This window comes from Bipolaris sorokiniana, assembly GCF_000338995.1.
Source record: "Bipolaris sorokiniana ND90Pr unplaced genomic scaffold COCSAscaffold_6, whole genome shotgun sequence".
Lineage (NCBI taxonomy): Eukaryota > Fungi > Ascomycota > Dothideomycetes > Pleosporales > Pleosporaceae > Bipolaris > Bipolaris sorokiniana.
The window spans coordinates 1,055,948-1,070,194 of record NW_006911900.1 but is presented as its reverse complement, the minus strand read 5'-3'; the positions used below and the strand labels follow the sequence as shown (position 1 = coordinate 1,070,194).

Genomic DNA, 14,247 nt, shown 5'->3' with positions numbered 1-14,247 from the left:
CGAGAAAAGAAACACCTTCATCATCGTGCATGCCTCACATCTTGCCTAGAAAAGAACTGATAAGAATTGATATTGGCAATAGGTTTGATTCTCGGATTCATTGTTAGCCAGCAAGTCTCTAAATTGGGTGTCTTGAACAAGGTAGTATGCCGAAAGTAGAGTCACGGAGCGCCAAACATTCAGAATAGTTGCATCGAAGCTGTTGTCGGAACGCTGACCACATTGCCGAGATGTCTTTCTTCTATGCGACAATATGGCCCTTACTTTGGTGTTCGACAGTAGCGCTGCTCAAGACCCTGCATGTCAACTTACAGTCTACCTATACCTTTTCAGCAAACCTCTCCATACCTTCTCCGTGGAATCAAATTCCGGAGCACACGGCGTATGGCGCATTTTAAGTCGGCATCGAAACCTCCTAGCACGTGATACACGTCCACCAAAACCATGTCGTTGCGTTTCCAACATGGCTTTCGGATTCGGTTGTTCAGCGATCATCGCGCGCTCGTTGCTTTCGTACCTGCCGAAAAGAACCCAATACAACAGCAAATCAAGTACCAAGTGTCACTCCAAGTACCACTCAAAGTACTATATTCTACGCGACAACGGGTTGACAACAACACTTAGCAATCTTTTATTCACACCACCTCATCACGCGAAGCATGACAACAATAGCAAGGGTGGAACCAGGTACGTCGGTCTCTCTCGAGAAATTTCATCTGGAAGGGATGAACCTATATTTTCTGAGAAAGTAGTGCATCACACAAACAATGGCGTGAGCTGGTGTGAGGGGCCGAGAATCAATCCTGTCTCGTCACCGTCTGACGTCAACGTATCTGCACTCATCGGCCACGAACGCCGGGTCGATTGACTCGATTCAGCACAACTACTCCCTTTACGCAGCGTTTCTATGAGAGACTTCGTATAGCCAGTTAGTGCATGAGCACTTGGAGACAAGGAGCAAAATCCAGGAGCCCAGGATTGCGGATTACCCAAGCTAGTAAACCCACAATCCCCCCCGCCCCCGCAAAGAGGTCAGCGCTGTCCCCGGTTTTGTCTCCGCCCCACTTCCTCCGAACAACTGGATGCGGTGCACGCGATGCCGGATCAAGGGCACTTTTTCCCTGTGGAGCGTGCTTATCCCAAGGCGCTTCCTTTAACCCCGTATCCAATGCCCAATGAGCTGACGAACGACCGATAAATCCCGGACCTACACACATGGCATGACTTGTCTCCCGCGGGGTATAACTCCTGCCACGGGGTAGGTACTGCGCGCATCTCCCGCCAACAAGCGGAACCGAGGCTGGCTAGTGCTTTTGATAGAATACAAGAAGGCGAGGGGAGGACACCAAATGTCTGCTATTGAAAGCGCCTTCGCGACTGCGATTGTTGATCAAGAGACACATGACACGAACCAACTAGGATCAAGGTCTGGAACCAGTACACCTGGAACAGGATTAGAGCAATGCGCGCAGCACGATATTACGGAAAAGAGGATATTCGGATTGAGGATGTGGAGCAGCAGGAGTGTGGAGCGGGGCAAGTCAGAGTAACGTCTCTCCCCTTCCGATGGTGTCGTAACATGGAAGAGGAGAGCAATTTCTGATAACTGTGTAGATTGCCCCGGCCTACGTAGGCATCTGCGGTTCGGATCTCCATGAGTATCTCGGTGGACCTACATTTGCGCCAACGGAGCCTCACCCATGCACCAAAGACACGATTCCCATTACCCTCGGCCACGAGTTCTCAGGCATCGTCACAGAAGTGGGATCACCCGACTCTGCCTTCTCCGTAGGCCAAAACGTCTGTATCCAACCAAGCATATACTGCGGAGTCTGTGAAGCATGCAAAGCAGGCTGCGAAAACGTCTGTTTCAACGGCGGCTTTATCGGACTATCCGGTGGTGGTGGCGGCCTGAGCGACTCCGTGGTCGTACCCGAAGCTGCAGTCTTGCATCTACCACCCAACATTCCTCTCGATGTAGGCGCGCTGGTCGAGCCCCTGAGCGTAGCCTGGCATGCCGTATCCGCCGCACCACTGAGTCCCGATTCGACCGCGTTGATCCTAGGTGGCGGCCCCATCGGCCTCGCCATTGTCCAATGTCTCGTCGCCAAAGGCGTAGGTAAAATCATCGTAAGCGAAATATCCGGCACCCGCCAGCGGTTTGCACGAGAATTCGGAGCCCATCATGTCTTGTGTCCCAAGACGTACGACGTTGTCAAAATGAGCAAGGCGCTCAGTAACGGGGGTCCTGATGTCGTTTTCGACTGCGCGGGCGTACCAGCCAGTCTCACTACTGCGTGCACAGCTGTGCGGCCCAAAGGCACGATAGTCAATGTAGCGATTTGGGAGACAGAAGTGCCATTTAATCCCAACTTGCTGGTTTCGCGCGAAGCAAAGTATACGGCTGTGTTAGGGTATCGGAGGGAAGATTTTCAAGCTGTTCTAGATTTGCTGGCTTCTGGTGAGTTTTTAAGACATGGATTTGTGTTTGCGAGATTATTAATGTGTCTGTGCAGGCAAGTTGAAACCGAGTAAGATGATTACGAGGAGGATTCAGTTGGAGGATCTTGTGGAGAGTGGCATCAAGGCTCTTGTTCATGACAAGGAAAACCAGGTCAAGATTTTGGTCGAGGTTGGGGCGATGGGGCGGGTTGATTCTGCTATACATTAAGAAGTTGTACTGTTTGGCTGTCTACAACTCTTATCGTTAGAAAACACATCACTAGGTAGGAAATGTTATCTTATCGTAGTCCCCTTTCCTTAAACGTCCCGCATCTAGGTTCATGCATCTCTCGACATGTTTATCCGAATGTACTTACGCTACTGCTATAAATGACATTCGATCGTCACGCTAACACCCACCCTCCTTGCCCCCTTGAGCCTAGCCGCCGTGTCGCCAACAATATTGCACTACGCTGCGGCTGTAAAACAAGCCACCGTTCTGCATCTGGCTTCGCGTGGGTCCTCAGCGGGACGCCTTAAGAGCTGAAGGGCGGGAAAGAGAGAGGGGGGGGGGAGGAGCGACGCTCGATCCGCCCGTCAAAAAGTCCCGAGACTGTGTACATACTCTCGCATATCCATAGTACACACACACATATATATTATACAAGCATGTCGCAGTACGGGACCTACATACCCCCAGCGCCACAGCAGCATCAGCAACATCAGCAACATCAGCAGCATCAGCAGCCCCCACCCTACCAACCTCCGCATGCAGCCAAGTACGATGGAGGATCAAGCTATTATGCCCAGAAGTCTGGGGGGATAATCGGACAAATGGTGAATCAGCATCTGACGAATGGAAAACCGATGCTGAATAAACTGGGTAAGAGTATGAGCTCGCTACTAGGGAATAGCAAGCCGCCTGTACATGTGGTTCAGAGTGCGCAGAGTTATCAGAGTCATCATGGGCAACAACAGCAGCAGCAGCAGGGTCAGGGTCAGATTGCTGCTGCTGTTGCTACTACTAGTCCGCAGCCGCAACAACAGCAGTGGGGTCAGGGACAGCAACATCAACGGTGGAGCCAGGGGCATCATCCTTCTTCTTCTTCTCCTCCACCACCTCCGCCGGCATCGAGTCCATATCAGCTATCGAGTTATTTCACGTCGACTCCAGGACACTCGGGACATGCTGGTTACTCACCGCAGCAGACGCAGCAAGCGCCTGTTTCCCAATCGTATACGCCGCCGCCATCAACTACTACGTCGGGCTATGCACCGCAACATGGACATGGCCAAATAGGACACAGCCCATATGCGCCGCCGGTGCAGGAGCTACCCGGCTGTTATGCGGTACAAGAGAGCGGAGTTGTTGCAGGCACGCCAAATCATGTTGGGGGCATACCAAATCATGCTGCGAATACGCCTCCGCATATGGCTGTACAATCTCCACAAGCGCAATGGGGGAGCTCAATCCCGGCAACACAAGATCGGCCTGGGCCTCAACAACAGCCAGTGTATCCCTCGCAGCATGTGGTTTCTCCAGTCACTCCGGTCAGCCCAGAGCACCAGCAGCATTGGAATGGCATGTCGGCAGCTCCTAATCCATATGGCTCAGTTCATGTGCAGGCACCACATCACTCTACCAGTCCGTCGCCAACACAACAGGGGAACACGGTACCTCCTCCGCCGGTACATCACCAAGCCGCACCACACTTCGCACCGCCAACATTCGCTGTAGAACTGCCTGCGGACCTCGGAAATCTCAGCCTTGGTTCAGCAGAGCCGCCCAAAGACAATGGACGTCAGCCGAGTTTGAAGGCAAGCGAGGTGCCGCAAGCTGGCACATGGAGAGTTGCCGACCCAGCGACGGAAAGGGCGACGGATGAATTCTACGTCTTGGCCGACTTGCTTTTCGATGCATTGGACAGGCAGTTTGAGCCTAGGAACACGGGCCTGGTGGAAGGGTCAAAGTTGATGGGCAGTTGTCTGCTGAGGTTAAATGAGGATGAAAAGCGTGAGTAGAGTAATCCAAGCGGACAAGCTCGTCGGCATGATAAAGACTAATGTCAAGACAGGGCTATTTGCGCATCAATCTCACGGTGCGTTTGCCAAGATGTGGAGCATCGAAGGCATCCCGCACGTCATGGTGCCGTGCGAGAGCGCACTGACGCCGATTTGGAACTTTGACAGAGTGACACACGGCCAACATGTCAGAGTTGGCGAGAGCAGCAGAGGGTCGCAGGCGCGATACATGCCAGCGCTGAACCGGGCCGGATGGTACCAGTTCCTGCTGGTCGAGGCGATGCGAGCGCCCGAGGAGCTTGGCAAAGTTGTGGCAGCCGTGTGCGCGGACAGACACCCGGCTGGGCTGCTGGGCAAGGTCGACCTCAACAAGCTTGATCGAACCGTGGACCCAGCGGTGCGAGCCAGAGCGGGCGAGCTGCGGGCGTATGCGATTGCCCAAGCGTGCGATGAGACGAGGCTTGCTATGGCTAGGGATGGAGATGGGAATAAGTAGAGCAAGACATGGCAGCGAGGGCGGACGGGGGTGAGTGGGATGGATGGATGGATGGATGGATGGATGGTGAATAGAGGGAGACGAGGGCGAGGGCGAGGGCAAGGGCGCGGTGTTTTTGTGTAGCAGGTGGGCAGGCGTGTGTTTCTTGTTTGCTGTTTCCTGTTTGAGCCGCATGATGCGGACTATTAGCGAAACGCAACTCTTGACCAACGCAATCAGACATGGTTATTTTCCCAGTCTGGCCATGAGCGCGATGGGACTTATCAACTTGTTTTCTGGTTTCATGCACAGCTGACGGGGGCGGTCTGGCCTGGCAGGTGTGGTCAGGTCAAGCCACGCTTCTCCCCACGAACGGGTACCTGCACCGCCGCCGTAGCATTAGCTACTGCTCAAGCCTCGTTCCCGCCACTTGGGTGTTGGTGTCCACGCCTAAGTACCGTTAGCCCGTTGGCACCTCCACCACCCACCACCGCCGTTTGCTGATCGTCGCAGTGCGAGGTTGGTATGCCGAGTACGTGCGCGCAGTCGCTGTTGATGGATGGCATGTGAGTATTCAAGTACATGCCCATGCCCATGCCAATGCCCCTATGCAGAAACCTGCACTGGCATGGGAGCATGTCGTCTTGCTTCTCCCGCTCGACAGGCCCCCCGGGCGCCAACCATGTCGATGATAACGATGCAATCTACCTCGCCAAAAGCCCGCGCGTTGGCCTTTCCCCAATCCAGCCGTGATCTGCAGGTACAGCTTGCTTTTGCTCCCATCGGCCTTGCTTTGCGCTGGTCCCAGTACTGCCGACTCGGGGGTGGTGGGTGGGTGGGTGGGTGTGGCAGGCACGCGCGAGGCTGCTCCAGACAAATATGTGCCAGCCTCTTTCTCTTTCTCTTCTTCTTCTTCTTTTCCCCTCTCCCAACCCAAAGGCTTCTTCTGTTGCGTCTGCTCTTCTGCCATTCTTCCCCCAATCCATAATACGTGACGCAGCTCCAGCACGCTTATTTTACCCCCAAAACATTGCCCACCAATCCCCTACTATTAACGAGTAATTCAATACGACTCTCCGACACGCACTTGTGGGTCAGCACGTCTCGCACAGCCATCCACCCATACCCTCAGCACAACGTCCAAGATGCGCGCCTCGGCCTTGTTCGCTCCCCTCTTCCTCGCTGCCACGGCCCTAGGCCAGGCTGTCGAGGAGGGCATTGCTCCCGATGCGACTATTCCTGACGGCTGCGAGGCCACCGTCGATACCCCTTTCAAGATTGGCACCCTCGAGAACCCGTCTCTCAAGAAGCGCGAGACCGCCCAACAGGTATGCATGCATCCGTGCTCAGTCTTGGCTTGGCTGCCTTTATATTCCATACTACAGTATAATATACTAACACCACTGCTCTACACAGGCTTCTGACGGCGAGCTCTACTGCACCCTCAAGGACGGCATCCTGCACGACCAGTTTGGCCGCACAGGCTCCATTGTGGCTAACCGCCAATTCCAATTTGACGGCCCTCCTCAAGCTGGCGCAATCTACACTGGCGGCTTCTCCGTGTGCAAAAATGACTCGCTCGCCATTGGAGGCAGCACCCGTTGGTGGCGCTGCATGAGTGGTGCCTTTGGAAACCTCTACGACGAGTGGATTGGCGCTCAGTGCCACGAGATTCGCATCCAGGCCATTTTCGACAAGAGCTCAAGTTCGTCGTCGAGCGACGCTTCTAAGACCAGCTCTGCCTCTTCTGACGCTTCGGCTACCGAGAGTTCTGTATCTGGCAGTGTAACCAGTACTGCTAACAGCACTACCTCATTGACATCGGGCGCAAGCTCAACCTTTGCTTCTGCTACTTCTTCCTCCGACTCCGAGAGCTCGCGCTCTTCTGGATCTGCCGGCTCCAGCACCTCTCCTACTGGATCCGCAGATGCTCCTCCTGCAAACGGTGCTGCGCCGTCACTGTTGGCCGCACCTTTTGCCGTGTTTGGCGTATCTGCCGTCTTCTTCGGCGCAGCTCTGATGCTATAAACGACCCACTTTTACGACAATGCTTCCTTTTTTTTCTGTTGTTTTCTCCTACTTCTACTTGTTCTTCTACTTCCATCCTCAGCAACCGCATCTCTGGCGTCTTTTCAGCGTTTGTTCACCAGCATGCACCGCATGCATAGATCCTGGGAATATCGTCTTTTGTTTTCACAGTACGGCATGGTAATTTGAAAAGAAAGAGCGCTTGCGCGGTTTCATTTTCCCTTGTTGCGCTCGGCACCTGGCGACGGGGGGGGGGGGGGGGGGGCTAGCAAAGTAATGATAATACACTTGAATTGATCATGAAATGGGCGTGTGTTTTGCCATGTGATGTCAATGTCGATTGTTTTGCTTCGTGAATTACTTTCGAAGCCGCTCCTTTCCCCTCAAAGCAGAGAGTTGTTTGTTGAACCTGGTCTATATATATACATAACTACCGAAAGGCAGAAAAAAGAAAAAAAGAAAAAAGAAAACTCATACACAGGGTAAACCACAATCAAAACTCACTCCCAAGCTCATCAAAACTATCATCCGGCACGCCCATGGCCTCATTGCTCGCCTCAAGTATCTCACCAACCTGCTCCACCGCATCCCTCTGGCCCCTCCACCTCTCCACCTGACACTCAATCTTCTCCCTCAACTCATCCGTCCACGCCACAGGATCCCGCGGCACATGCCCCGCATTCGTCACCATAGCCGGCAACAAGATATTCATCTGAAACCCCGGTACAGTCAGATAACTCTTAAACTCTGCATACGCATCATCCAGCCGGCGCAACTGCGCCTCCATAGCCCGATAGTCCCTGGCAAGCGCATGTAGGTAGTCGACTTGGGCGGCGGACAGCGAGGCGGCGCGACGTAGCAGGAGGAGCATGTGGACGGCGTCGTTTTCGACGTTTTCGAGCGTCATGGTGTGTTCGTTTGGCGGGCAGCCGAAGAGCGGGTGCAGGAGGCGCAGCGACCAGCGGATGTGGCGATCGACTTTGCTGTGCGGACTTAGGGCTGCGGCGAGGCGTTTGCGGCGGAGGTCGCGGAGGCAGTCTTCTGCGTGGCTGAAGGTGAAGCGCTGGTGGGTGCGTTTCTGGAGGATGAGTTAGCGTAACTTATTTTTCTTGTTTGGTAATTAGACGATTTTGTTTCAATAATGCGGGGGAGTGGGATGCGGGGGTCAAGTCTGGGGTTCTGATATAATAGATAATAGTGGAGTAGTATATCTGCGATATAGTATAGAAAAAGTAAAGAACGAACCTCATCCAGCATCAAGCGCAACGCCCGTTCCGTCTTGAGGAAGCGAACGAGCATATCCCTCCATGCGACTCGCACGCAGCGCGTAGCAAGATTGACACGGACATCAAAGTGCAAGCGGTCTGCTTCAGCGGGAAAGTCCAAATCCAGGACTGCATGGTCGAGCCGAATGCACCAGCGCAACGTGCCGAATCCTTCTTCTGGGCGCCGCAGCTCCAGCCGGTCCAGCGTGCGCGACCACCGCGCATCCGCATCGTCAATCGTGTTGCCCTGGCGGTCTTGTGCCCCGCCCACTCGATGAAACTGGCGGTACCACTCGTCGTCGACGCGGAACACGGCGTGGCTCCCGCTCCATATCGGCCTGCCGGTTGCCTGGTCGTTGTCATCGTCGTCGTCGTCTCCACTTGCGCTTGCGCCTGTCTCTATGCGTTCAAACCGCGCTTCGAGAAGGTGAATCGCAGCGTAGTCTTCGTCGTCGTCTAGCGACTCCATTGCCCGCGAGTGCCGGCTCCCCATGTACCCCAGCAACCGTGTGCGTCGCAAGCAGTGATACAGCACTTGTCCGTCAATTGCATCGCGGAATCCCCTGCACACAAGCCGCCAGTCGAGTAAATAGTCCACAGGTACATGCTCGACAATCTGCAGTAAGAGCTCTGCAGGCAATTGTGCTAGCGCCGGTCTCGCTGCTGACGTCGTCGTTGTCGCTGTCGTTGTTCTTTGCAATGGTGCATTACGCGCTTGGCTCGAGTCGATGGAGCTAAGCAGCGCTGTCACGTCGTCTTGGTTGAAGCCGAGGCTCACATGGCGCCGCAGGTACAACGGCAGCGAGTCGATCGACGGCGATGCTGCTGCTGTCGCTGCTGCGCGAGACGAAATCGATGCGCTAAGCGGCGGATGCGCGCCCGCCTGCGACATTGTGGGGGTGGCGGGGAAGGGGGGCGTGACGATGTGCGTGAAGCGGGCTTGGATCGAGAGTGGCTTTAGTGTACTTGGGTTTGGGTTATGCGTCGTTCCGATGACACGTGGACGGGGTATCGGTATTGCAACGTTTTTGGCAAAGAGACGGATTTTTTCCTCTTCTGGGAAGGAATGATAGTTTCTGGCGATATGAGTAGTTTTAGTAGTTATTGGACCATCGGAAGGTGTGTACGCGTCCTTGTTGGTGTTTCAGCCGGGTGAGAGCCTGGTAAACCTTCACTGCCGATCCGTCCGCAACGGATATGGGATGATGCCAAGGTAGATTGAGGAGCCGAGTACTACTTTCCAAAGTCAATTCTTGGGTATGGAATTCCGCCTGCTGTCATTACTCGTGCGCCCGCAACACTGATCAAATACAGGACAAAGGCTTGAAATACCACTCTTTGGGGTAGTGGTAAGTCAAGCCACGTTTAGATACAAAAAGTCTCACATACCTCATCCCCCTTTCGAAATCCACTTCACAACCTTGCACTCACATCCTTCTTCGCTATTTGCTTAACCATGCATCCCGCGAAGAACTCCGCGATCCCATCCAAATCCTCCAGCAAAGTCACTTTCGAAACATCTACACTTGGTCAGCTCCATGTCTATCACATCACCAATATGAATGTAACTTACATTGATCGGGCCTGACGATAACCACTGCACCAACATACGGATCCACGCCATACGCTTCATACGCATGGCCATGACCAGAATTGTAGTGCTCGTCATCAACGAATGATTTGTGAAGATCTAGTAATCATATATGTCAGTTCTCAGGAACATTTGCTAAAAGTGATGACTCAAGAAGACGATGGCTTTTACCTCTGATCCCCCATTTACCTGTCGCAGGCCAAAAATAATCTGGTATTCTTTCCTGCTGTGTATCTAGGAACTTGCTACTCATAACGAGTAATGGTTCGATAACAGCATCGGGGTACTTGGACGCAGGCGTATACCGTTGTGATATGGATTCCAGAGCCCCAGCAAGCTATTTTCTTCTCGTTAGCACCCAATATACACACTATACGGTTTACAATGGAAGGATACGACTTACTTTTTGCACCCTCGCAAGATGCTCATCTCGACCAAGATCCCCCCCAAACACCACAACCCTCCACCGCCCATCGCTCCTCAGTACACTCTGCAACTGCACCGCCTTGCAATCACAAAACCGTGTCACCTGCGCACTCGGAAACCTCATTCCCACCGTAACCCCCCTCGCCACCTTCTGCTCCCTCTGCCCCGCCTGCGTAACAACTGACTCCTCATACCGTGCTGTAAACCCCGCCGTATACCGCCCACTCCTTACAAAATACTCCGCAAACTCGCCCTTGAACTTTTCTTTTCTGTCAAACAACTCCGTGAGCTCCCGGTCAAACGCAATCAGATCAGCCGCCGTTTTACTGCGCTCAGACACGTACGTCGGGATCACCGAAGGCGGCGATAGGCCGGACAGAACGGAGCCAAGTTTCCACCCGATGTTATATCCGTCTTGTAGCGAGACATTCATGCCTTGACCGGCTTTTGGTGAGTGTGTGTGGCATGCGTCGCCCGTAAGGAATACGCGGTTGTGGGCGTGGAAGGCGGCTGCGAGACGTTGCCCGATACTATATGCGCTCCACCAAAATACTCCTGCGTAGTCCATGGAATATGGTGCAAATATCTGACGGGCCTGGTTCTGCAGGTCGAGTAGTTTTACTTCTTTGGGGCGTGCGCCAACGGGAAGCTGGATGTAAAAGCGGACGAGTTCACCGCCTTCGCGGGGGATAATGACGATGCTGCCTGCGTTGCTGCGAATTGTGCATTTGCGGCGGATGTCTGGGAAGTTGGTTATTGGGTAGATGTCCATGACACCCCAGACGGTGTCGGATGAGTCGCCCAGCATGCGGATGTCGAGGGCTTTGCGGATGGTGGAGTGGGCGCCGTCGCATCCTATCACGTATTTTGCTTCCCAGGTTTCTTCTTTGCTGTCTTTTTCGGCAGTCACCTTAACACAGTGGGCGTTTGGGTCGCGTGTCTTGGTCTCGTCGATATCCAGGCTCTTGACGCTCCATCCGTACTCGATGCCGTTGCTTGCTCCGTCTTGCCATCGTCCTTGTTCTCGAAGCACACTTTCCAGCTTCCCCAGCATCAACCTGTTCATCTGCGCTTGGTTCAAAATGACATGCGGCAGGTGGCTTAATCCCTTTTCCGTATCGATAGTTCGTCCTTTTCTCTTGATGCCGCCCTGTGATTTTCCCTCGTCATCCTCGTCAACTCCCCAAAAGCATACTTCTAAGACGTGATAGCTCTCCCTTAGCAACTCTTCCGATAGTCCGAACGACTCGTAGATTTCTACTGTCCGCACTTGTACACCGTCGGCTTGCCCAACCTTAAGCGGCCCGGGGCGCCGCTCGAGCATTGTAAAAGGAATCCCGTAGATGGCAAGCCATGTCGCTGCAAAGATGCCAGCAGAGCCAGATCCCGCTATCAATACGTCTGTTTTGGGCATTCTCTGGATAGTAGTTGTGTAAAGTGACGTCGAAAGGTTCAAGGTTAACGGCTAAATACAATTGTAGCAAACAGAGCAGATGAGTTATGAGTATCAGCGATCACGCACAAACGACATTCGAGCGCTTAGCGATCTACAATGACAATCAATGATGGCTCGCGTGCATTTGTATATTATGTCTCAACACTGGGAATAAGCGGTGTCATGGTAATCGTGCCGAAAGTATGTTCCGGACATGCATCGGCCATAATGCGGGGAGCAGACACTCGTTCCACTAGCGTATCCCACAGGTTTGCACAAGCCGAAAGGTGACCCGAATCAAAGCTGATTGTGACAGCTGTTGGTAGGTGTCAGGGAAGAAGACACTTCCACTAGCTTTCTCTATCAAATACCAAGATAACCATACTTGGCGTCGGCTACTGCCTAGATGCAGCTCCTACGCAGGGAACATTGCCGATGTTAGTTTACCGTCGGAAGAACGGATAACGGTCACCGAGGCGGCGAAAGCTCGGGGAAGCATCAAATACTATGTATTTCGAGTATTCATATTACTATCTATGTAGTTACTAGTCATATTGTGTTCTGTCTGGGTGGGAGCACATTGTCAACGTCCTCCGACCTAGTCCTCCTGTGCCGTGCCAATTAGTCGCTAGTGCATATACAACAATGCTACAGGAGTGTGGATAAGTTTTTCTTTTTGCCAAAGCAATTACATGCCACAAACTCCGCTTTATGCGTAAGGATAATAGGGATCAATGCAAAATGTACGTCGTCCGAGGGTAAAAACACAATGGGTCATTAGACAGGCTTAATGGCCCACAGCAGAGTAATGCGAGTTACGCCCATGAGGTTGTTGGTAAAGCGATGGGGTATAGTCGGAGTCCTGGTACATGGTGCCTCGCCTTTCTTCTTCTGGGTATGGTTCTTTGATTTCCCAATTGTGCTGCTTGACACCGACGGAGAATTCGAGATCTTCGCGTGTAATAGAGTCCCAGTACTGTCTACATGTTAGCAGGTGCATACGCAAACAACGGAGTAAAATACATACCTTGTAAACCATCATGACAGCCAACAGATTACAGATGGTGGTGAAGAAAAGGCCGTCAATATAATGCTGTACGCCTTCGCAAATGGTGTCACTAAAGACATAGAGAATCACCTGGCCAATAACGAAGAAGAAGATGCCAAACAGGATATCACCCAGTGGCCAGCGGTCCTCCAAAGTTCCAATTACGAGAATGATCTGGCTGACGGCGTAAATGAACAGACAGATGGCATTGACGAGGTAGGTGACGATAAAGATGCCAATAGGATTCATGAAACTCAGTCCGGCCCAGCCTTTAAAAGTCAAGAGATTGACCGCGCCACCGACGATGAACATGGCGAGGGAGCTGAGCCGCAGTAGCCAGACGGAAAGGGTGGTGCCGTCTTCATAAAGCTGGAAACCGACAAAGCCATTAATCAACAGACAAGTACACAAGGCGGATGTGAGGCCATTCTGGGCGGCAACAAAGTACGGGTAGGTAGCGGAACCGGGCGCAGTGACGCCTGCATCGAGGACGAGGGAGATGATGGTGAGGAGGAAGTAGATGTAGAAGAAGGTTGTGATTTCCTTACGCCCTGATATACGTTAGCAAAGGTGTTCTTGGTCATAATGCTGATATTGCGCCAACATACCGACAGCCGTGAATTTAGAGCGCACGTGTATGATCATTACGACGGTCATGACCAGGGCCAGGATGTGCATAAAGTCGTTAGCCGCCTCGAAGATGAGCGTGTTGGCGATCTCAATAGTCCTGGCATAACAGCGTGTCTGGATACCCACGCCATTGCTGATATCCTGATGGCCCACAGCAGCGCAGAGGGGTATCGGCGCCTTTTCGCATATCGTCTGGAAGTCGCCGAAGCCCATTGTCGCAGGACGGGGGAGGCCGGAGCTCGAGAGTGCCAAGCGGTAGAGGTGGTGAAGTCGCAGTCACAGTCGTCGTCGTGCGCAACACGTATATCGGAAGCGAGCGGAGGTGCAGACGACTAACGAGTGAAGGTCCGCAGTAAACAGAAGCGAGAGCAGTCGCTGTGGGGATGCGACGGGGGTCAGATTTGCGACGGGGGCGGTTGTCAGGAGTGAATGCCCAGTGCCCTGTTGATGCTTCCCGCGCTCCACCAAGGGCGCGTGCAGGTGTGTGCGATGCCGATCCGGGACTAGCGCAGAGCTATTTCAGACACGGTGACCCACCTGAAAAAAACAACAACACCATCCACATATCGCCAGATGTATCATAGGGCTGAATTTAGACATTGCAACCGGAGTGACTTGGTTTCTGTTTTCTACTGATGCTAGCTATATGTATAGCTGGAAGAATAATTCTTCTTCTTGTACAGCCTGTGCCCGTTTCACTTGCCGATGGTGACTTCAGAAGAGCAAGATTCGTCTCCCTAGAAGACAATAGAAGACAATGACAATAGTTAGCTGTCAATACAGAAACGTATTCAGCAATGTATAGTTACAAGTGTCTCGTTGCCTGTTCAGTCACATCAGATTCTTGCAGATCTACTTCCAGTCACCTTGACTATCATACTACTA

The 14,247-nt window shown here is 52.9% G+C and overlaps 6 protein-coding genes across 6 annotated transcripts; 3 read left to right on the top strand and 3 right to left on the bottom strand.

Moving 5' to 3' along the window:
• Positions 1-1,462: 1,462 nt before the first annotated feature.
• COCSADRAFT_88756 (uncharacterized protein) lies at positions 1,463-2,671 on the top strand (the record flags this gene model as incomplete). Its single annotated transcript, XM_007701326.1, has 3 exons — positions 1,463-1,546; positions 1,615-2,461; positions 2,517-2,671. The coding sequence occupies 3 exons, from the start codon at positions 1,463-1,465 to the stop codon at positions 2,669-2,671; spliced, it is 1,086 nt and encodes a 361-aa protein (XP_007699516.1).
• A 342-nt stretch (positions 2,672-3,013) lies between these two features.
• On the top strand, positions 3,014-5,240 carry COCSADRAFT_189983 (uncharacterized protein). Its single transcript, XM_007701325.1, has 2 exons — positions 3,014-4,456; positions 4,518-5,240. The coding sequence occupies exons 1-2, from the start codon at positions 3,112-3,114 to the stop codon at positions 4,958-4,960; spliced, it is 1,788 nt and encodes a 595-aa protein (XP_007699515.1). The 5' UTR covers positions 3,014-3,111; the 3' UTR covers positions 4,961-5,240.
• Positions 5,241-5,841: 601 nt separating this feature from the next.
• On the top strand, positions 5,842-7,220 carry COCSADRAFT_116253 (uncharacterized protein). Its single transcript, XM_007701324.1, has 2 exons — positions 5,842-6,267; positions 6,356-7,220. The coding sequence occupies exons 1-2, from the start codon at positions 6,085-6,087 to the stop codon at positions 6,965-6,967; spliced, it is 795 nt and encodes a 264-aa protein (XP_007699514.1). The 5' UTR covers positions 5,842-6,084; the 3' UTR covers positions 6,968-7,220.
• A 63-nt stretch (positions 7,221-7,283) lies between these two features.
• On the bottom strand, positions 7,284-9,039 carry COCSADRAFT_36332 (uncharacterized protein). The gene is made up of 2 exons (XM_007700955.1): positions 8,213-9,039; positions 7,284-8,045 (listed from the first exon to the last, which is right to left on the bottom strand). Exons 1-2 carry the CDS (start codon positions 8,699-8,701, stop codon positions 7,461-7,463), a joined length of 1,074 nt encoding a protein of 357 aa, XP_007699145.1. The 5' UTR covers positions 8,702-9,039; the 3' UTR covers positions 7,284-7,460.
• A 402-nt stretch (positions 9,040-9,441) lies between these two features.
• On the bottom strand, positions 9,442-11,682 carry COCSADRAFT_180960 (uncharacterized protein). Its single transcript, XM_007701323.1, has 4 exons — positions 10,227-11,682; positions 9,995-10,160; positions 9,806-9,922; positions 9,442-9,752 (listed from the first exon to the last, which is right to left on the bottom strand). Exons 1-4 carry the CDS (start codon positions 11,661-11,663, stop codon positions 9,646-9,648), a joined length of 1,827 nt encoding a protein of 608 aa, XP_007699513.1. The 5' UTR covers positions 11,664-11,682; the 3' UTR covers positions 9,442-9,645.
• A 490-nt stretch (positions 11,683-12,172) lies between these two features.
• On the bottom strand, positions 12,173-13,788 carry COCSADRAFT_199192 (uncharacterized protein). Its single transcript, XM_007701322.1, has 3 exons — positions 13,341-13,788; positions 12,712-13,283; positions 12,173-12,660 (listed from the first exon to the last, which is right to left on the bottom strand). The coding sequence occupies exons 1-3, from the start codon at positions 13,573-13,575 to the stop codon at positions 12,472-12,474; spliced, it is 996 nt and encodes a 331-aa protein (XP_007699512.1). The 5' UTR covers positions 13,576-13,788; the 3' UTR covers positions 12,173-12,471.
• Between the last annotated feature and the right edge of the window lie 459 nt (positions 13,789-14,247).

Bases quoted from the DNA above. Each gene is read 5' to 3' on its own strand.
- COCSADRAFT_189983 (XM_007701325.1), top strand. From the start codon at position 3,112: ATGTCGCAGTACGGGACCTACATACCCCCAGCGCCACAGCAGCATCAG. The intron at 4,457-4,517 runs GTGAGTAGAGTA...ATGTCAAGACAG, and splicing joins GTTAAATGAGGATGAAAAGC to GGCTATTTGCGCATCAATCT.
- COCSADRAFT_116253 (XM_007701324.1), top strand. From the start codon at position 6,085: ATGCGCGCCTCGGCCTTGTTCGCTCCCCTCTTCCTCGCTGCCACGGCC. The intron at 6,268-6,355 runs GTATGCATGCAT...TGCTCTACACAG, and splicing joins AGCGCGAGACCGCCCAACAG to GCTTCTGACGGCGAGCTCTA.
- COCSADRAFT_36332 (XM_007700955.1), bottom strand. From the start codon at position 8,701: ATGGAGTCGCTAGACGACGACGAAGACTACGCTGCGATTCACCTTCTC. The intron at 8,046-8,212 runs GTTCGTTCTTTA...CTCATCCTCCAG, and splicing joins TGCGCTTGATGCTGGATGAG to AAACGCACCCACCAGCGCTT.
- COCSADRAFT_180960 (XM_007701323.1), bottom strand. From the start codon at position 11,663: ATGCCCAAAACAGACGTATTGATAGCGGGATCTGGCTCTGCTGGCATC. The intron at 10,161-10,226 runs GTAAGTCGTATC...AGAAGAAAATAG, and splicing joins ATCTTGCGAGGGTGCAAAAA to CTTGCTGGGGCTCTGGAATC. The intron at 9,753-9,805 runs GTAAGTTACATT...GACCAAGTGTAG, and splicing joins TATCGTCAGGCCCGATCAAT to ATGTTTCGAAAGTGACTTTG.
- COCSADRAFT_199192 (XM_007701322.1), bottom strand. From the start codon at position 13,575: ATGGGCTTCGGCGACTTCCAGACGATATGCGAAAAGGCGCCGATACCC. The intron at 13,284-13,340 runs GTATGTTGGCGC...AACGTATATCAG, and splicing joins CTCTAAATTCACGGCTGTCG to GGCGTAAGGAAATCACAACC. The intron at 12,661-12,711 runs GTATGTATTTTA...ACATGTAGACAG, and splicing joins CTGTCATGATGGTTTACAAG to TACTGGGACTCTATTACACG.